Source organism: Amphiprion ocellaris, chromosome 1 (genome assembly GCF_022539595.1).
Source record: "Amphiprion ocellaris isolate individual 3 ecotype Okinawa chromosome 1, ASM2253959v1, whole genome shotgun sequence".
Lineage (NCBI taxonomy): Eukaryota > Metazoa > Chordata > Actinopteri > Pomacentridae > Amphiprion > Amphiprion ocellaris.
This window is the reverse complement of record NC_072766.1, coordinates 30,867,266-30,890,039: the sequence shown is the minus strand read 5'-3', so window position 1 is coordinate 30,890,039 and position 22,774 is coordinate 30,867,266. Positions and strand designations below refer to the sequence as shown.

At 39.7% G+C, this 22,774-nt stretch overlaps 1 protein-coding gene across 1 annotated transcript; it reads left to right on the top strand.

Annotated features, from left to right (window-relative positions):
- The first annotated feature begins 12,801 nt into the window (after positions 1–12,801).
- Positions 12,802–19,780, top strand: ccnd1 (cyclin D1). The gene is made up of 5 exons (XM_023281826.3): positions 12,802–13,370; positions 14,751–14,966; positions 15,808–15,967; positions 16,443–16,591; positions 16,706–19,780. Exons 1-5 carry the CDS (start codon positions 13,173–13,175, stop codon positions 16,859–16,861), a joined length of 879 nt encoding a protein of 292 aa, XP_023137594.2. The 5' UTR covers positions 12,802–13,172; the 3' UTR covers positions 16,862–19,780.
- Positions 19,781–22,774: the final 2,994 nt, after the last annotated feature.

Here is a 22,774-nt window from a genome sequence, read left to right as displayed (position 1 = left end):
CCCACAAACTGACTGGCTTAATGGGGACTAAATAAAGCTTTTTACTTTAAAGGGCAATGCACTGTGTGCATGGCTTTGTGCTTTTAGGTTCTGGTTAAAGGTCACATTCCCTGGCTCCTGGTCTACACCATTATTATTCATAAGGATTTGATAGTTGCTACACACTCTAAACAGTATATGTGCCAGCATGCATGTACACACAGGCACACTCAGACACTTGCACTATCAAGACCCTCATTGCTATAATGCAGTCCCTACAACCCAACCTTAACCTTAAGCATCATACCTACACAACACACCACAACACCTGCTGTTTTGGAGATGCTTTGACCCAGTCAGTCATAAAACACATGAAAGACAAGGTTCATAATGCATATATGTGGCAGAGTTCTTTGGAAAATCCATAATAATTTCATTTACTGAACTCTGCAGCAGCAGATCACTACAATCTCATCATATACTAAGTCATCTGATGAGCTGCAAAAAACGCAAGTGGACATCACACTTTTACTATATGTTTTGTATCTAAGTTGAAATAATAATAACAATAATAATAATAATAATAACCACCACCCCCCCACCTCTCCTATCTCTACCCCTCTACCTCTACCTCTCTACCTCTTCTTTCCCTCTCAACCCGCCCGGCCAGCAGGCAGATGGGTCCCCCCACATAGAGAGCTGGGTTCTGCCCAAGGTTTTTTTCCCTGTTAAAAGGGTATTTTCCTTGCCACTGTCACCTTAGCGCTTGCTCTGGGGGGTCAGGCATATGGGTTCTGTAAAGCGTCTTGAGACAATTTGACTGTAATTGGCGCTTTATAAATAAAATTGAATTGAATTGAATTGAATTGAATCTGTCATAGTATAAATGTGAAAATTACTACTATATCTCACGTTTAATGGATATATGAATAAAGAATGAATGAATAAGACAGATGGGCTACTTCTTATAGCATGCATGTTCAATTCAATTTAGTTTATTTAAAAGGGGACAATACAATTTCATAAAACACAAGATTACACATGGTTTAAAAAGCCAGAATTAGCCGGAAGGCTAGTTTTCATCTGTAGTCCCCTGGCCATGATGTAAAAAAGCAATAAAATACATCTACTAGAGAAAAACATGATAGATACTTGATAGGGCACTAATGTAACAAATAACATATACATAACAAACTGTTAAGAGAGCACAGGGCACACAATACCTATACAATATAATACAAGATACATGTTCAAACACTTACTATACAATTAAGAGAGAATGAGACATCACAACATATCACAACACAACATTTGATCACAACATCAAAACATCACAAACAGGCTTGTCTTTTAGTGTTGGCAGCTATAGGTGTCAATAAGCCACTTTTTCACTTTTTTTGTGAAGACTTTGTAAGTTGTAAGCAGTTTAACCTCTTCTGGTACTGAGTTCCACTCACTAGCGCTCCTCACTGACCAGGCCGACTTACTGAAAGTGCTCCTGTGCAGAGGAATGAAACAATCACCTCTGACAGAGCCTCGAGTGACACGCTCAAAGCTGTTTCTTTGGCTGATGAACTCTGCCAGAGGATCTGGAGCCAAATCATGCAGTACTTTATAAATCAAATTTAAATCTGCAAATGTGTGAAGACTGTCCCAGTGTAAAAAACTGTATTTTTTAAAAATTACACAGTGATGATAGTGCCTAGTTTTTTTATCCATAACTTTAATTGCTTGTTTGTACAAAACTTCCAGTGTTTTTTTTTTTTTGCACTCTGACCAGCCTGGGACCAACTGGTAAGGCAATAGTTGAAGTGACTGAAAATCACTGAATGCAAGTACATTTTTGCGGTTTCAGTTGACATTTCATTTTGAATTCCGTGAAAATTTGCGACCTTCAGGATGTTTCCATTTAATTGAATTTGCATTGTTTTTTTTTTTTTGTTGTTGTTGGGAATCACCCAATAGTTTTTTAATATAATTCCAGCTTGTTTTAGAATTTCCCCTTGCACTACTCAAAGCAGTAATGAAAAAGTCAGCTTTAGATTTTCTTATTTCTTGCACTACCATATTTCTCAATGAACTAAATTGTTGTCTGTTATGTCCTGATTTGACCAATAACTTCAAAGAGTGATCTTGTTCTTTCATCAGTTTCAGAATAGATTTGTTTAACCAAGGAGGCCATTCTTTCTAGCTTTTAGTTTAAATATCTGTGTAAACTGTCTGATACTTTGTTGTATTTTGTTGGCAAATGTAGAACAATCCTCATCTAAATCTTTGCCAGCGAGTAATTCATCCCAGTTTACTTCTTGGATTGAATCTTGGAAATTTTGTTGTTCCTGTTTTGGTATCCTGTAGAATTCAGTGGCGGCCAAGGGTTTAAAGTGTTTTTTATTTAATTTTCTTGTGACCATTATGAAATTGTGATCAGAAAATCCTGTGAGCATACTGTATGACTTCAAGATCCTTTCTGGCCTATTAGTAAAAGCTAGATCAATCTGAGTGCTGGATGTAATATTTATATTTCACACCTGTGTCAGACTTGTAGCTGCACTATCAGTGCTACATCTGCAAAGGAAAATGGAAACATTACTCATAAAAAAAAATTAATTACAGCTTTTTGGAGACAGCTGCTTGATAAAAATGATGCTGAATCATACTCTCGTGCAGATACACACACACAAACAGCTGTAGATGCCAACACAGAAGAGTTGCTGTTCTTATCATACTACTTTAGTCCATGAACGTGCAGTAGATTAGCACCTACCTGTTCTGAGCATGCACCATATGAATCAAATCAAAATGGTTCATTTTGGGGGTTTTTTCAAGTGAAAATGCAGAGTGTGCCTTAGTGTAGTGATGCGGTTACAATAAATTGGAAGAGACGCAGACATCTGCACAGAGCCTCACATACACCTTCTGAGGATAGAATTTACATCAATCAGACCCTAGTAAACATTTCCACACTCATGTAGAAACTAAAGCACTTGCCTATATTTATGCTCACCATTGTCCCCTTTGCACAGCGGCACACATCAACAGTGACATTATTACTGCCTGCACACAGCACCATTTAATATCATTTTGACTGCTCATGTATCTTCTAATTTTTGCAACCTGGCATGCACATATACATGCTGGTGCCTATACAAAATGGACAAGCTGGAGTCAAAAGTCTAAAAGCTGGTCAGTCTCTGCCAGCATCACTACGATCAGTGCAGCAGCATAGGAATTTCTAGATGGTAGAACTTGTGGAGGGAGATTGCTGCAACAATATGACAAGATAATATGTTCTGTAGAGAACTATGGATTTTGTTTGTGTTGGGACCACATACTCCCTGTATAGTAGTAATTTTTTTATCTACTATATCCTACATTACCTCTTCTATTGTTATTCCATGTAAGATGTAGATTGTATTTTTCCAAGCAGTGACACATATTGTTTAGGACTGCTGGGAGTCAAGCACACCTAAAGCACTAGAATGAACACAGACGTCACAATTCACACACCCTATGACCAGTGCATCAAGTATAAAGGCTGCTTAAGGCCAGTGATGAAGAGGTGCACAGCTGAGGTTGCCATACCCTACCGTTCAAAAGTTTGGAGTCACCCAGGCAATTTCATGTTTTTCATGAAAACTCACACTTTTATTCATGTGCTAACATAATTGCACAAGGGTTTTCTTATCATCAACTAGCCTTTCAACATGATTAGCTAACACAATGTAGCATTAGAACACAGGAGTGATGGTTGCTGGAAATGTTCCTCTGTACCCCTATGGAGATATTCCATTAAAAATCATCCGTTTCCAGCTACAATAGTAATTTACCACATTAACAATGTCTAGGTTGTATTTCTGATTCATTTAAAGTTATCTTCATTAGGAAAAAAAATGCTTTTCTTTCAAAAATAAGGCCATATCTAAGTGACCCCAAACTTTTGAACATTAGTGTACATCTTTTCACGTTTGTTTAGTGTATAGTCAAAGTTGGATCAATCATAACAAAACAACTCATCAACAAACCTGCTGTCCTGACATAAAAGGTGTTTTTGTTCAACTATATTGTAAGTGAAGTGACACCAGGACACCAAATAGTTAACTCTCATGAAAACAGTGAGGTTTTGGGGATTTTCCAGCGTGTTTAAATGAGGTGCTGGTAGTGACTAAATGAAGATTTGGCCAAATAACTTCAGGAGTACTTACATATCTTCAAGGCATTATGCAAAATCTATGCAAAGGTATGCAAATAAAATGGGCCATGTCCAACACAAAGTACTAAATCCCCAGGTGAAGAAACCCCCTGACTCAGTAGAGCAGGTGTGTGTGTTTCTTATAAGAAAATGTCCCACTGTGGCTCCTCAGAAAAATCATGTAGGTGGTCATAATGCCCCTTGACAGTCCCGTTTCACTTCTTTCAAACAGGATTAACATGTCTGATGTATGTTTAACTTGCATGGAGTACATTTATAAGAGATAGCAGAGGCTCCTGTCTGCAGGAGAGTTAATACATTTCACTACTTAACCATAAACTACACTGAATACCTTTACAAGATTACCAAATATAGCTCAGCACTTGCTTACATATGCTCTTCTTCTCTTCTGTAGATGTGTACACTCCCTTCCTTACATTTTCTTCTTTCTGTGTTAGTCCCTCTTGTACTTTTGTCCTCAGAGTTATTTACCTGATGTGACAATGTGACACATAATGAACCCAGCATACAGGTAGTGTTCTAAATTTAACAAAAAAAATCTGAAATATTACAAATCACTTCACTAAAACAAGTTGTTTCTTGCATGACTTTAATATCTTTAAAAGTTGTTGCATCTCACCAGGATAAATCAGGCATCTTAAGCTGTTAAAAGCATGCTAATATACTGAAATATGGTGAATTTAGGCAAATTATCACAACAGTTGTGACTGACTGATATTTTTACTGTCAAATACTTATCAGTAATAATAAATAGAAGTGGGCTGGCTGCTTGGGTCACTGAGTTTTAAACATGTGAACACACTGAAAATGAAGACATTAAGATGTTTTTATTGTGTCAAGATGAAAAACTATAGATTCAAATCAGTTAAGATGCAATGACTTATTTTGTAAATATTTGCTTGAGAAATCACACTTCCATAGTAAACAGGTTTGTGATACTAAAAATAACATTTTGACCATCATGAAAATTGACAGATGAAATTGTCCAAGGGTTAACGCCTCTTTGAAACAGGTCAGCTCCAAACACAGTGGTCAGGTGACACAGCGTTTGGGAGACATTATTGAACTTTATGGTATTCAAACTTGTACTCAAGCATTTCCTGTGGGAAACCCAATGCATCTGAGATGCCAGACCACACAACAATAAGGTTTTGATTGCACATACACTACCAGTCAAAAGTTTGGACACAAACTCAACTCCTTCTCAAATGAGAAGATGTGTCCAAGCTTTTGACTGGTAGTGTACTTCCAGTACAGCTTTTAAAAAATGAGAAAAGGTCTATCGGTTTTGATACTGCACAGGGAGAAGGGGCCACAAACATTAAGATTCGAGTGATAATCAACCACCGGGAAATACAAACTCACATGTTGATCTTTTACACACACATACAAATCATCTAACCCCTGCTGTGCTTTATCTACACTGAGGCTGGAAGATGGTGGGGGTTTGACCATTGATAGGCAAATGAGCATGGTTGTGACTGCAGTCACCTGATAGAGTATCTAAATTTACAGCTCACACACAGTGCAGACCTCATTCTCTGTGCACAGTACAAATGTCGTTAAGCTTTTAATCAAATGGGAGTTTACCACTCCACCATGACTAAACCAACATTTTGAAAATGTGATTCTGCCATTTACTATTCATATTCCACTACAGCACCTCTGCCATTAAGAGTCAATCACTCTGCAAACAATTACTAGTGATATCCACCCATGGTCTCTTTAACTGTTTGTATGAGCCCTTGTCCTAATATAGTTAAATGCCAGAATGTTCACAGCATTGTGCTTGAAAAGAACTGCATTGTGAGAAAGGAGTGAGGTATTATATTCCCCCTTCTGGCTCTCATTTCATTTCCTACTTAACTATTTGGGCCAATTTAATGATGTAAATGTCCAATGCAACACTATCAGGGATTCCATATGGAAGAACTGTAAGTATATTGGATTTCTGAGCTGGTCGGACACCAGGTCTAACTACCTACATAGTTTTGAGAGACCATAACCTGGCGCTAGGTGGAACAAAAGCTAACGTGTGGTTTTCTATATTAAGAGCATTTGTTTGTCCAGGATGAGGACTAGCTACAAGAACTGTGTAAAGATGAACGGGTATCTCCTGCCATATTGGGCTCAACAAGACATTTTCTCCTCCAAATATCCACAATGTAAAAGCAGTTTTTTTTGCTTGCCAGTGTAAAAATGCATGATTAATTGTATAGAAAACCATTGCATGAATTCACATTTATGTGCAGTAGGTATGACCATTAATGACCATGTTCACATTGAAATGAGCTCAGTGTCTTAATGGGCCCTTGCCAATTGCTAACTTGGGGAAAACGTCAGCGTCTTTGAGTTTTTTCAGCGTCTTTGAGTTTTTGGAAAAGCGCTTTATAAATAAAATTTATTATTATTATTATTATTATTATTATTAAAACAGAAAGTTTTCACATGCACAAAAAAGGGCATTTATTTTCCATATCCTGCACAACCATGACTGATAACTACCACTACCGACTAGCCACTTCTTTTATGTAATCTAAATGTACAAGAAACACAGAGCATATCACTTTCTGTGTGTCAAAAGAGAAAGACCAACCTGAACCTGCATTTTAAAAACATAAAATATGAATGCAAAACAAACTGACTACAGTTTGGATATCCTTTTTCATGGCATGACAGAAAGAGTAAAATAATTAATATCTAGATGAAAATCTACATTTTGAAGTCCTTATTGCCTCATTGAAGCGTATACTAGAGCTACTTTCAGCCAGTTTCAAACACCTGAGCACATTGTATGTCAAATATTAGCTGGTCAGAGCCAAGCTTGTAGATACCATGAGACTCATTCACAGATACTTGTCAAAGCTGCACCCTGTAGACTTAAGTTGTGTGCGTGGGTGTATGTGTGTGTGTGTCAGTTATATGGATTGCATGCATTCCAGCCCACCCTACCCCCCTTCGCAAACTCCTACTGACCCATTGTGCCGAGGGTGTTTTCCTCTTATCCTTGCCCTTGGCCCTACATGGCCCCTGAGCACCCACCCATCTAGCTAGAACAGAGGTGCTGTTAGGTCAGTTGTGGTGCAGGATACACACACACACACACACACACACACACACGCACACACAGATCGACCCCCGCCTATCTGTGTTCGCGGATCACTTCACAGGACAATCTCCCTATCCATCTTTGCAGGGTCATTGTAGACCTGCCCTCAGCTGAGAAAGGAGCTTCATTCACAGGGAAAAACCCTCATTCTCTGCCTTCTCTCTTTCACTGTGTGAGGGAAGCCCCCCACACACTGTGTGTGTATGTGTGTGTGCTGTTGGAGGTCATATTTAGAATATGAAGAGGCATCAGGACTTCAAAGCTGGACATAGAATGTGGGTGAAGACAAATGTCACCACTTCAACTCCCCTGCAAACTCACACACAAGCTTAAGCTGGAAGTTAGTTAAACTGCCTGTATGTTCCATAATATTTGTATGTGGCAAAAATATCCAACATTTTCCATGTCCAAACAGTTTGGACACCATATGCCATTTCTGCATGTGCCAACAACATGGTAACCATTGCCTGTAACATGGTTGTGTATTTATGCCATTTATATATTGTTGTTCCACTGTTGTGTGTGTGTGTGTGTGTGTGTGTGTGTGTGCGTGTGTGTGTGTGTGTGTGTGTGTGTGTGTCAGAGAGAAAGAGAGAAAATGAATATGCTTTTACACAGGTAATGATAAAAAGCTTCAACATAATAAAGAAACAGCTCAACATGAAGAAAAATTAATGGGAAGGGTTGCAAATATCATGGAGGAGGGTCTGGGATGGAGGAGATGAGTGAGCACACAGACACACACACATACACTGACCAGCCAAAACAAAAAGTGAATGAATGAAAGGCAGAACTGGGAGATAGGAATGAAGGAAGGGTTAAGACTGAGAAAATGAATGAGTGTCATGACCTTTCTCTCTAATATAGTTCGTCAAAACTTCTGTGTAGTTCTTTCATTTTCATCAGCCTCACTTTTTCTGTGGCACTAAGACAAATTAAGACGGCGAATGCCTACTAAACATCAGCTGACTAAAATTGTCCTTGTGAACCTGTTTGCTCTGGAACTGCATCATCACTTTACAGTTTTTCTCTATTGATAAGACACTGTTCCTGAAAAATAGCACACATTTCCCAAAACACTGCACACTATTTTCTTTATTAGGACACAATTCGCAAAGTACTGCACACTTGTGTCAAAAGCGCACTTTATTGTCAAAATTTGAACTTTGTTTTCAAACTTAAGACACACAAAGCAAAAATAGGACACTGCACTGCTAAATACAAAACGCTCTTCTCTCACTGTGTTTTCACAAGAAGTATGAAAATATTATACAGTCCTCAAAAATGACAATTTAAACACAAATGCATCCTATAAATGATTCAAAGGGGGTCATTGCAGTGCCTGATTGCACATTATAAAATAAAAATAATGTTAGACAAAAAATATAACACTGTATTGTACACAGTACAGTATGCAAATATTTACACCACGTCTGCATCAATTCTTTCAGCCTGGTCAGACCACAGGACCTCATCAACATCACAAGCTATGTTTTCTCTGGAAAGAAGGACCTACAGTAGTGTGTCTGATCCATCCCTGACATGCATCAACAGAAACATCACCACATGCCAAGACCATTGATTGCAAGATTTCCCAAAGTATGGCTGCCATTCATATACCTTCCACCTCCATGTAGACAAGAATTCTTCTACAGGATTCAGAAAGGGAGAATATGGTGGCAGAAAAACCACAATAACTTGAGGGTTCATATTGAACTATTCCCGAATCAGTAGTCCTCTATGAAAACTAACATTGTCCCAGACAACAACAGAGACCATGTCTTCTTGCCAAATGCTCTACTGCACCCGTGTCAGTAGACCCTCACCAAGTCCATGTAGGAAAGTCAACAAATGCTGGGTGTTGTATGGGTCCAGAACTGCATGATGGTGAATTACTCCAAGATTGTTTATTGCAGCACAGAGGGTTACTTTGCCCCACACTGACCTGGGACTTTGACTTTAGCCCATTGTCCAATGATGTTCCTCCCTCTTCTCCTGCTCTTGGCCAGGTTGAAACCAGCTTCATCCACACAGATGTATTCATGTTTATCATTAGAATCCAACTGAAAAACTCTCTGGAACAAACGCACACGAAACAGAGAAAAAGTCAGTTATGTACAATTTCTGTAATTTTACTGGCATTTGTGAACCAGAATTGTGCATTAGATTTTTTACAGTATTCTCAGAACATTTCTGACTGCTTGTATTGTTCCAGTATAGACATGTCACTGAAGTGACAAACAACATTTACATACATGTAAAGTGGTCCAGGATCAGGGGCATGGGCAGGTCGAGGTTCTGGTTCTGGTTCTGGTCGTGGTCTGGGTCATCCACATCCTCTTCTTCCAGCATGACCTCTTGCTTCTCTGACATCCATTCTGAACAGCTAATGCTATTTCCCAGCAGGTTTTATAGTGTGCAGTTCATTGGCAAAAGTGTTTCAGTTTTGACCTGTTGTGTCTTAATTGTGACAGCAGTGTTGGAACAGTGTCCCAGTTCTGCTTCCTAGTGTTCACTTTTTGAAAAATGTGTGCTATGAGTGAAAAAGTGTGTTCAAATGAGCAAAAAACGTGTTCTGTCTTGTGCAAAAAGAGTGCAAGAGTTTTGGAAACTGTGTGCAAACCATGAACAGTGTTCAAGGTTTTGACAGCAGAGTCCTGTTTTTGAGAAATGTGTGCAGTCAGTTGGCGGCTGTGTGCAGTGAATGGAATTTAGTGTCTTATCAATCGAGAAAAACTGTAAGACAGACGTCTAACAACACCAGTAATTAAAAATACAAAGTACAACAACGTACAATGCTGACATTAGCGTTAAGTAGCAAATACTGCTTAGTGTTGGTATGGTCCCATATCACTGTAGTTTGGTTACTCTTATTCTTCTTCTTTCGTTTTTTTGCTTGAATGCTCATAGAACTAGTCACCTAGTTACATATCTTCAGCCACCTGCACTAAAGCACTGATTTTTATTATTCCCATCAAGAGCCTAGAAAGAAGTCAACATTATATTCAAGTGCCTGGCATCCAGTGCCAACCAAATTCAACAGTCTGAATGTTTTGAAAAAACAATGAATATGAGGGCACATAGGTGCCAAAATGAGAGAACATTACATGGCTCTGCAAGTGAATGAACACAAGGGCAAAAAGCAATGGCTGTGATGTGGTAAATCAGAGCCCTGACATATTTATTTTCCAGCCATGGGCTCAGAGGTGGTGTGATCAGTAGTCTGAACCAGTCTGTCTGCTGGTTTCACTTCAGCTCCCCACTGTCCCTTTAAACAGCGCTCCGATGTTACCATAAAGCTGCTAGAAGAGTCTCACTGCAAAAGTCACATGCTCCAGCTCCCTTTGTTTCCCACAGAAAGCCCCTATCTGTCTGTGCATGGAAGGAATGGAATAGACACAACATGCTACTGAGAGAAATCATATATGATGGAAATAAAGAGAAGCAGAGTAATTGTTTCAATTCATCTATACTGTCTGTGTTTGCAGGATATAGCAAATATTATGCTTCCCAATACAACATTTGGAAACATGTTCAAAATGCCTTTAAAAAAGAATCCATGCTAAAAGTTTCACAAGCCACATGCACATGCTATGAATAAAATATTTAAAGATTTGAAAAGAAAATGACAGGAAACAGTAGAGCTTCTAATGACCAAGTATGCTTTATTAAATTTTACATTTTTTCTATAATTGTATTATTTTAGATGAGGGGGGGATTGTTTTGAAGCAGACATAATAGAACAAACATACACAGTTAAATATATGTAAAGGTATTGGAAACATTTAAACAAACCATAAGAGAAATGTTAAGACGTTTTCTAGCCATAATGTGACAGTTAAGGTAAAAGGGTTGGAAAAATCTGCTAATTTACAGTTTTATTCCATACATACATACATAAATGGTGAATATATATGTTTTACAGACCATAATAATATTGTTTTTTTAATCCCTCACAAGAGCAACACAATGGAGAAAAGTCTGATGTGACTCCAGGCTCTGTTCACAGAGGTGGAACTCTCTTAATGTATTACGGTAGTCCACCCAATAGCCCATGGGAGGAATTCCAAGAATGTGGAAAGCTCCAATTCATATTGAAACTAGATTAACATGTGCACAACTTACACTTTTAGGTTTTACCTTGAGAAGTTAAATATGCAACTACTGATGAGCCCAACTGAAATGCTTTGAATCAAGTGGTAAATGTCAGAATACAGAACTCCAGTTGGATTCATTGATTTGTCCTCCCCTCACTCTCAAATGGCTTTCTGACGGTGGGTGAATAAAGTAGTAGAAAGCTGTCACCAGAAAATATCTGTATCGTTTATCTAAAAGACTATGTCAAAGGACTTTGATAGGGTTATCAATAACAATGTCAACTTTTCCAGTACACTGAACTTTTCCCCACATGAAAAGTTACACCAACATCTGCCTAGTAACAGCAATTCCTCCCATTGGTGCAACTCTAGTCTCCTCCCGTTTGTGTGTGTGTGTGTGTGTGTGTGTGTGTGTGTGTGTGTGTGTGTGTGTGTGTGTGTGTGTGTGTGTGTGTGTGTGTCAGGGAAGTTCTCAAACTTTACTTTGTGCACTCCAATATTACTTAAAAAAAATAAAACAGCCTAAGAAGATTTATTGACTGATTTTGAGTAAACACAACTTATTTTTTGATCATCAAACTGGAGTTCCAAAAAACAAACTGCAGAATTAATTTGTAATATATAACACACACACACACACACACACACACACACACACACACACACACACACACACACACACACAAACATATTCTTATTTATGTTGATACATGAATTTGAATCTGACATCAAATTTAAATGCAACAGAGTGGAGCTTCCATTCCACAACTCCCCTCCAACTTCCCAGTTCACAAACAAGATTTAAGTCTGGGCATTACTTCAGCCTCGGAGAAAGCCATACGGTGAGCTTTAGGTTGTTATTTTTCCTGTACTGTGAACAGGGATCTTACACTGGTCATTCATTTATGATTAAAGTCATGATTTTTCATATGCAAACTTAATTGACAGTGTGTTACATGTAAAATAAAAAGTGGACTCTTAGATGCTTATTTAGGGAAGTACAGCTATAGCCTGACATAATACACACTCTGGTCCTCTCCCCTGTTATGTGAAGGAAATGGGATGAATGAATAAAGCAGTGTTTCACTATTGTTCCATGTGCTCACCTCATGTTTGCTTGGAGAGTTGCTGCTTTCATTCAGTCTCACAGAGACAGAGGAAGAAGAAGGAGGGCTGTGAGCCGTTATCGCCCCCTACCGACCACACGCTGCCAGCCTCCCCCGGTCAGCTTTCCTCCACGGGGACAGACTTCCCCCAGACTCGGTCCCGGACCTCCCACCTCCCAGCTCAGCAGCTAGCAGGCTATAGGAGGAGGGGGAAGTCTCCCCTCTCCCTCCCTTTCCTTATATATATGTATATAATAGAATCCCTTCCTCGCGCTCCCTCGCAGACTGCCTGTCTCTTTGATCCCCCCCCTTAACAACAGCTGACGTCATCGCGCGCACTCACCCCACCGCCTCTTCCTTGTGTCCAGTGCGCGCTCGCCGATCAACTGTGTGTGTGTGTTTGCGTGCCCGTACGCGCGTGTGTTTGCTGAGCGCGAGGCAGGGGTTTTTGTCTCGCAGGGCGAAGCGGTGTGTTCCTCAGAGGGCTCGCGCACACCGGAGGAGCAGCAGCACGCAGCGGCAGCAGCCCCGCGAGAAGAAAGTGACTGAAAAGCAGCCGACTGTGGCCTTCTGTGCGCTCCGACCTCTTTCTGCTATAACACAGAGACATTTTACCAAGGCGACGCTAAAGTTATATCGGCGGCGAGAGTTATATTCATAGCACAAGTACTATGGAGGACCAGCTGCTGTGCTGCGAGGTGGACTCCATCAGGAGAGCCTACCAGGACGTCAACCTGCTTAACGACCGAGTTCTCCACACCATGCTGAAGGCAGAGGAAAACTACCTACCGTCGCCAAACTACTTCAAGTGTGTTCAGAAAGAAATTGTACCTAAAATGAGGAAAATAGTTGCCACCTGGATGTTAGAGGTTGGTTGTACTTCACTTCAACTTTCTTTCTCTGCCTGAGTTTCGCTGCTAACTTGTTCGCAGTCTGTAGCTACCACAGCCTAGTGTCTTTAGCCTGAAACGTGATAAATTAGCCTTAATGTGAAAGTTTTGAGCCTGTGAGAGGTTAATGTCTGCTATTTCACTGTGCATGTTACATAAAGGCTCTGGAAAGTATGTCCCGATGAGTGCTGGGTGGTCCTTCGTCTTTAAGCGGAGATACTGGCTACAGATCGCATTCACTTCTCACCATTAGTGCCTTTCTGATTGATTATATCTTAGCATATATTTCCTGACGCTTATTTAATGTAATTAGAAGGTTAAAATATCCCGAAATAACAGCAATGTACACGTATGCAGTCTGGCCCGTGCCAATATTACGCGCCATCTTTGTTGTCGTATATGAAGAGGATTTTAATATCATTAAAAATCTATAATATTACCAGCAATGACAGTAAGTCGTCTCAATTAGCCAGAAATGCATGTATATCACGAGACGGTAACATGCTGACTGCTAGCTCTCGGTCGACTGGTATCAACTGGTAAAGTTTGTTTTGCTTCCAGAGACTCACTGCGGACTGTGAAGGTCGCTAAGAAAAAAAGATATTTTTCAAAAGTGTAAAAGTCAGAAATCCATTTTAACAGTCGGGTTTGATAGTTTAGATGTATTTAAACATTTACATGAACTTTTGGATTGAATTCTTTAAAGTTTTCTATTTTTTATTAATTTCTAAAATTGTGCATCGGAGAGCCAGGGGGAAGTGTCGCCTGCAGCACGTGAAAATGCCTCCTCCTAGAAATAAATTTTTTGTAAATTCACACGAATCGCAATTCGACAAATTTGATGTTCATCCGATCAAGAATTCGATAAGGATCATTTACATGCTATTTGCATGCAGCCTGCTAATTTTTAAATATTTCTAATTATTTTTTGAAAAGATGACGAAGTTGAAATTAGAGTGAAACTTGCATCGACGCCACCTTTGTGTCTCAGTCAGAACTGACTGCAAACTAATTCCCGACTGTTTTCATAACTGCAACACTCTTACTTAAGGATTCTATCAAATACATTATATATTTTTTTACTCTATATGATTTCGGTTGCAAGTGAAATTGAATGCTCTTGTAATAGTGTTCCAATCAGGATATTTAAACACGAAATTAAGATGGAAAAAAAGCGCAAAATGTTTACATTTTCCAAAATTCGTTTCGGATGATTGTGGTAGCGCAGCTATTGTATGCAAACAGCTGTGCACGGATTAAGACAGAGCCAGTGGGGGCAAAGACTTCATAATGCATATGAATGGGGGAATTTTCTTCAGCAAGCAGCAGCAACCTCTAAGTGCTTTTTTCACACCCTAGGTCTGCGAGGAACAGAAATGTGAGGAGGAGGTTTTTCCGCTGGCTATGAACTATTTGGACAGATTTTTATCAGTGGAGACCACCAGGAAAACAAGACTACAGCTGCTTGGAGCTACATGCATGTTTCTAGCATCCAAGATGAAGGAGACTGTGCCCTTAACGGCGGAGAAACTCTGTATCTACACGGACAACTCGGTTCAGCCCGGAGAACTGCTGGTAATTGAGTTCTGCAGACATAGTGTTGCATAACACATACAGTACATGAGCAACATGCACTGGAGGCCACATGATCAGCAGTATATCTGGTTTGTCAGCGTTATCGTGGCCAGAAAACACTAGTTGCACTGAAATGACAGATACATTTTTTAGTTTGAATTAATAAAAAGTAGAAGTGTGCAGCAGTGCTGAATGGCCGCCCGTGACTTTCCCATGGTGACTGGAAAGGCCTCTCTGATTTCATGAATGGTCTCAGTAACTGCCAAGAAAACACGATTTCACAGCGACACCTAGTGGTGATTAGATAGAGGTGCAGACTGATCATTACGAGCTGCAATTGTTCACATTTCTTTTATGGTTTGGTTTGCTATGGCGTTTATTTTAGTGCAACTGTTTACTTGCTTTGATTCCATAGATATTAAGGCAGAGGATGTTTTGGATGCACCATTCAAAAAAAAAAAACATATTTAAAGCCACCACACCTGCCAGTTTACATATGAGAGAGGCATACCTTGGTTTTGAGATTATCTTGAAGTATTGTTGGAACATAAGGCTAGATCTAATAATGAAACACTTTGCATAACTGTGTTGAAAGTAATAAAATAGCTTTTTGAGAAAGTCGAATTCTGGAGAATACTGATGTATTTTGACTTCTGCGGAGAAAGAGAAAGATGAAAAGAATTCAACTTGGATGTTATTTGAAAAAAGACAAACTATTTCAAACTTTAATGAAGTGTTGATGGTTGAGCTGCAGAAGAGATGTAGACTTAAGGAAGAGTACCTTCTTTTTTGCAAATAAGGGTCAATTTGAGTTAATGCCTGTAATCTGGTCCATCCACAGCAAATGGAGCTACTTGTTCTCAGCAAGCTGAAGTGGGATCTGGCTTCAGTCACTCCTCACGACTTCATTGAGCATTTCCTGTCCAAGATGAAGATATACCCATCTACCAAGCAGATCCTCAGGAAACACGCCCAGACCTTTGTGGCTCTCTGTGCTACAGGTAGGACATGAACCTGTGTCTTGGTACAAGTCCAGCTCACATAAGTGCATGTGTGCAGCAGGCGTGTGCTTAGGTGAATACTTATCTGCTAATAGGTGTACAGTGTAGCCTACAGGATGTTCTACTGCTGTAACAGGCATATTCTCCATGTTAAGTTTGACTCAGAAGAAAGCTATATTTTACTGACACGGTGGCTTTAGTGTTCTGACAGGACTGACTACCATTTCAGACTTTGCCAACACTTTAGAATGACTGTTTTTTGTCCACTTCAACCCATGTCCTTGTTCTGTATTCTAATGTAGGCAGTGGTTCTGTCAATGTTTGTTAAATGCCAAATGACTCTACAGGAAAAGACAGTGATGGGACAGATGTCAAATGGTTTTATTAATTTATTTAAAGGAAACCTTTGTCATGATTGCTGTCAAACTGTCCTATAGATACTCTGAGTCTTACAATGCTTGTGCTATTTCAACAGATGTCAACTTCATTGCCAGTCCTCCCTCTATGGTGGCAGCAGGCAGTGTGGTGGCAGCTGTTCAAGGTCTCTACCTGAAGAGCCAAGATGCCTCTTTGTCCTCCCAGAACCTCACCAACTTCCTGTCGCGGGTCATTCGCAGTGACCCGGTACAGAAAAACACACACACACATACACACACATTATCCTAAAGCCTGTGCATGTGAAAAGCTACATTTACTCTTGAAATTAGCACTGATTTAGTGTTGATTGTGTGCTTGCAGGACTGCTTGAGGTCATGTCAAGAGCAGATCGAGTCTCTGCTTGAGTCGAGCCTGCGGCAAGCTCAGCAGCACAGCAGCACAACAGAAACCAAACGCGTGGACGAGGACGTGGACCTGTCCTGCACACCGACAGACGTTAGAGACATCAACATCTGAGATGACTCACAGCTACGTTGCACGGTGACCCGATGATCGAGGGAAAGTTGTCGTCAAAGGGCGGTGATGGGTGGGCCGGGGAGGGGGTGCCTCATTTGAACTCAACCTCCCCTCCTCCTCCTTCTCCATATTACTGGTGGGCTGCTATCATGGCCGACATGTCACACACATGCCCGCTGTTCTCTATGGCTGCTAAGACGAGACAGAGCGCCCCCCCGTCCGCCACGCAACATGCCCCATGTCACATTTTCTGCCAGTGTCCCTTCCCCTCCTGGGTACAGAAATGAACACTACAGAAATGTACTAGAGAGAAAAGACACTGAATACCGATGACCTGTGTGGGCTGGAGTTGAAGCCACACAAGCCGATATTTTAGTAGATATTTTTTTCTTATTCCCTCACATATTAAACTAGGAATCTTTAAATTTCTGAAGACTCAGCTTGCCTACTAAAACATCCCAAAGTGTCATGTACAGTAGGTCTTCATAGTCTGTCTTCAGGTCTTCACCTGAAATCTGACATTTATTAAAGCAAAGATGCTGTTTTGTTTTAATTTCTTTTCTGTTATATCTAGAATGATTTAGACTTCCTGTCCAAGTTCCCACGTTTGTCTTGTAGTGCAGACATTCATTTACCCTTGCTTGCTTATGTTTAGTCACTTTATTATATATCTTTTTAGAATTCTTTACCAGTTGGTCTTATACCTCTTTTCCAAGCTTTTTGTTCTTTAAAGCAAGTGTAGTGTGTGACGCTCTGGTTTTATGAGCTTAGAGACTGTGGACTGCTGATGTAAAGGTTTAAACAAACTGAATATCTTTGTTCATTCCTTGACAACATTCGCTTTACACATTTCAGCTTGCTGTAATTTGATATGATCAAATCAATGAACAGATATGAAGAGCAGTCCACAATCTGTTATGTTTTCTTTCTCTGTGTAGTTAGACCTAATACCATTCCAACTTTTTTTTCTAAAAAAAAAAAAAGCACTTTTGGTCAGCGATGCTGGCTCAACTAGAAAATCACAGTCATCAAGTTTGTAAAAGAACATGAAAATGGAATGGGGGTTTGACCTGGAGTCTCTTGGTAATGCAGAGTCAAAGCAGCACCTGCAGACAGTTGCACCTGGATCTGATTCATCTAATGGGATAAAGAATTGACCAGTGTCGCGGAAACTTTTTAAAACCAAGGCTGAATGCTGCTTGGCATTGTCATGAGTCTCATAGTGACCAGTGGCTCACTGTAGCTGCCTTCCAAATTTCAGATTAGAGTTTTACTTCAGCAATGTTTCATACAGGCAGAGCTGCTTTGACATTTTAAAGAAATGCCATTAGTCTAGTTAAACCTCAGTGTGCTGAGCCAAAAGCTGAAGGTCCAGAGGGAAAAGTTTAAAAAAAAAAAAAAGTATTATTTTTATAGTTAAAATAATGCTTTATTTTTATATAGTAAATCATATTATTTATTTTTGTAGCTTGCAAATGACTGTGGCTCCACCTACTGACGTTTAACTCAAACAGTGAATTCACTTCTGCCACCAGAGCAGCCTTGCAGTCTAGAAACATGGCAAAGTAAAACTCCTGTCTGCCTCTAAATCACCAGGACAGCATCTCCTCTGTTGCTCCACCTGAGTTCAGATATTGCTCATGGATTTTAGGAAGGGGATGAAGCTAAAAAAAAAAAAAAAAAAAAAAGGACAGATGAGACTATTGACGTGATTTGCACAAATCTAAAAGACGTGGGCTGCATTTCTTGGGGACTTGCCTAAACGAGGTGGAGAGCAAAGTTGGCAACAGTACCAAGGGGTAAAAAGTGGCAAAAAGGGTGAAGGCTCACCAGTGAGGTGTGTCTTATTGCTGTAGAGTTCAAGTCAGGGCTCCTACACAGGATGGGGAATTTGTTGTGGCCAGGTTGGTATATGCTATATATATGAAGATGGACAGATTATCATTCACAAGAGGGCTTTCTTCAAATCAATGTGGAAAATGGACTGAATTCTGAAAGTATGTCAAACTGTGTAGGAACCCTGTAAATTAGGTTTCTGATTGTACATTAAAGATAGAGTAGGAGAAAAACACTCCTTGTATTCCGCTGCTATAGAAGATAAATCCCAGCTACGTGTTTTAAAAAAAAAAAAGAAAAAGAAAAAACGTAATGGATTAAAAACAATGCTTTTCTTCTGTTGTTTGCTGCTACATTTTGGTTGTTTTTATACATATAAATGTCAATATACTGCCATCCTAGGTTTGAATTTTCTCATAGAAAATTGTGTTATTGACATCCTCATTTGTTGTTTCGTTTAGATTTTATGTGATTAGTTTTATTTTTTTGGTTTATAATTACGTAATATGATTTTCCATACTATTCCAAAAACAAGGAAAAATGAGACAATGTATAGTAATGCTTTGATCCACAATACCTCATGTGACAGTCAAGATCTATCTCTAATTTGTAGTCTTTTTATTTGTTTAGTTCTTATTCTATTCTACTTGTTGGTTCAGTGCCTACTAGCTCTGTTAAACCTGCTTGAGGTGAAGCATCCTTGATGGAAACCAGCGAGTCCAGGGCATGCTTTGATACTGGTGCCATAACAGAAAATGGGATATGTATAACTCTGTTGAGTGGTAAGCTGTCTCGATGAAAGAGACTTTATCCCCCCTTTAGGCCCATAGTGGCCTTCCTTCCTTTCCCCTTTTTATATTTATAAAAGAGAAAAAGCTTTTTGCTCCAATTTTCAAACTGTCAGTGAGTTGATTTGAGTTTGTAAATAGATTCAGTGTCATGCTCAGTAAGCCATAGACTGTTTTTGTTCTGTTTTCACAAATCATTCCACACAGTTGTGTCTACTTCATGTCAGTTGTCTGCAACTGGGACAAACAGTGTATTCATCTTTGTGTTGACAACACAATAAAAACATGAATTAGATGGAGTCTGGAAAATGTCTGTTTCTGTCCAGAGGAGATGATGCTGAACAAAGCAGTAGAGATACTGAGCTCACACCTAGCTGCATATTCATATTATTGAACTCCAAGCTGCTGTACTCAATGTGACACAGTCAGGTTCATTCCATCAGATCTTTAGAAAATTCCTTCCCGGGCCAGAGAGGACAGCTTCTTCCAGAACTTATCAGTGCTCCCTGTGAAAGGAAACTCACATGTTCCCTTCACGCATCCCAAAACAAGGCACACATGCATGGTTTTTAAGGTTTAGAGAGTAATTTCTTCCAACAACTGGGTGCTTCAGTAAATGTTACTGAAAAGTTCGGAAACTGTTTTCAAGAAGTGGATAAATGCACTGCTACACACTTCAGTGTCTGGAAGTCCACATATGACCTTCTCTACTGAGTGTTTACAGCAGCAGGACGTTATGTGTGTGGGACTGACAAAATAAAGCACAATGTGTTTATCACAATAAAGGTGTATGTTTTCAAACATATTCAATGTTTTCATGGATCCATTGGTCATGAGATAAATCTAGAAAATCAGCAGTAATCTCAAAGCAGCTGCACTCATATAACAAATGAGGGCAGTAACTACTGCGGTTCTGTATTGTACTTTTATCAAATTCTAGCAAAATCTGCATTTCACATTCCACCTCATTTTAAATGGAACAGGAATGCACCAGAACACTTTAGACCAAACCTGATCAGAAGCTATTATATGATTAAACACTTATCAAGCAGATGAATGAGATATTCAGATTCCAGCTTCTTTAGCCGCTGATTCACTGCCTTTTCCTTCATTCTAAATTAAACATTTTTGTGTTTTGAACTGTTGGTCAGACGACAAACAAGGCATTTTTTGCTCCTTTTTTCTTTCATTTCCCACATGAACCATGTTAACAGCCCAACTTCCTTGAGTTGTGTGAAGACATCAGTTCTGATATTGTGATGCATACAGAAGCTTAAGTTAGTGAGGTCATATCCACATGAAAGGTATATCCCTGTTGTGCTTGTCATTCAAAGAAAGCAGTCACACTGCAATGCAGACAAAGAAAACTGGGCTTCTTGGAAATGCTGACATTCAAACATTGGTGGTTTCTGTGGAACACCATGGCTCAGCCTCATTGAATTTCCTGTGAAAATCATTTGGCGATTTTATTTTTCGAAAATATCTTTTGTGTACACACAAACACACACACTATATATAGATGTAGATGTAGATACACTACAGGTCAAAAGTTTGGAAGCAAAGCCAATACAGGCCTTTTGTGTTCACAATGCTTTTCTTAGAAACCAGTATGAATTCTATGGATTTTGGGATGTATTTACCGCATGATCAGACTTTGCTTCCATTGATATGCACCATTTTCCCCAATTTACCTATTGAAGTTATCTGACAATTGCTGACTAAATCTTAGCAGAAGAAAAGAAGGGCTTAGTTTTAGGGTTGAGAAGATTTACAAGAGTCACAACTTCTGTGCAAAAGTAAAAAATAAATCACAGTTTGCATTTTTCACTTTGGCTTTCGAGAGTTTGCATACAAAAATCCCCCCCAAATCTCAACTGTGTCCATATCTCTATAACTATCACAGAAATGGCTAGAAAGAAACAGTTGGGTAAAGAAACGAGTACAGATTTGTACACTGAGGAAAGAAGGATACACTGAGAGAGAAATTCCAAAACACTTAATGGTGCCCAAGAAAGGAGTTCACTACACCCTGAAGAGACTAGAAGAAACTGGAAGTTATGATGATAAAAAATGTCTGGAAGAAAGAGGGTTACTACAAAAGCAGAGGATAAACATATTGTCAGCGGAAAACAGCACCACAAATAAGGGAGGAAATCAACATGACAAGGTCAAAACCCAAATCTCTGGCAACTGTGAAAAGATGTTTGAGAAAGGCAGGTCTGAAAGGTTGTTTATCTGCAAAAAACCACTACTTTGTCCAAAGGACAAGAAAACGAGATATGAGTGGGCAAAAGTGCACAAAAGCTGTACCTATGATGATTGGAAACAAATTCTCTGGACCGACAAAAGCAAGTTTGAACTATTTGGCTCAAATCGCAGAGTCTATGTCTGCGGGCAAACTGGTGAACGTCTTAAAGCACCATGTGTAACATCCACAATAAAGCATGGAGGTGGTAGTGCCATGGCATGGGGATGTTTTGTAGGTGATATGGGTCATTCCACGATTGGAGGACATTTTATGTCCCACCCATCAAATTTCAAATAATCCACATACAAAACACTAAAACATGCATTTGTTGTGTAAATGTACTTGTCCTCAGATCAAATCTAAAAAAAATTAAAGCTGCAAGCAGCATTGGTCGGGTCTTCGCATCCGAGAGGCCCGGCTGTCCCATGCATGTCCACCAGGTGGCGCTGCAACTGAGAGTGTACATTGGCCTATGGATGTGATTGTGGTTGGACTCTGATCACACATGTAAAGTTTCAGGCAGATTGGACCATGTACAGGCTAGTTATACATCACTTCCTGTTTCATGGCAAGAAATCCAAAATGGCCGCCAGGTGGTGCTACCACTTTCACTGTATTTTGATCTATGGAACTCATCAGGGCCGGACTCTGATCACACATGTAAAATTTGAGGCAGATTGGAGCATAAACAGGCTAGTTACACAGCACTTCCTGTTTCATGGCAAGACATCAAAAATGGCCGCATTGCGCTGGTCACCATGGCCATGCCCTCAGATTTTGCGGAGCATTTTGATAACTTTTTATCACCCATCACTGGTGTACATTCTGGCCAAGTTTGAGCTCTCTGGGGGTTATGCTGCTTGAGTTTACAACTTTTGAAAATGTCCAAAAATGCCAAAATATGAATCATATTTCAAAATGGGCACATTCCGTGGGTCGCCATTTTCACACCCTCAGATGTTTGCGGAGCGTTCTGATAACTTTTGATCACCCATGACTGGAGTATATCCTGACCAAATTTGAGCTCTCTTGGGGTTACGC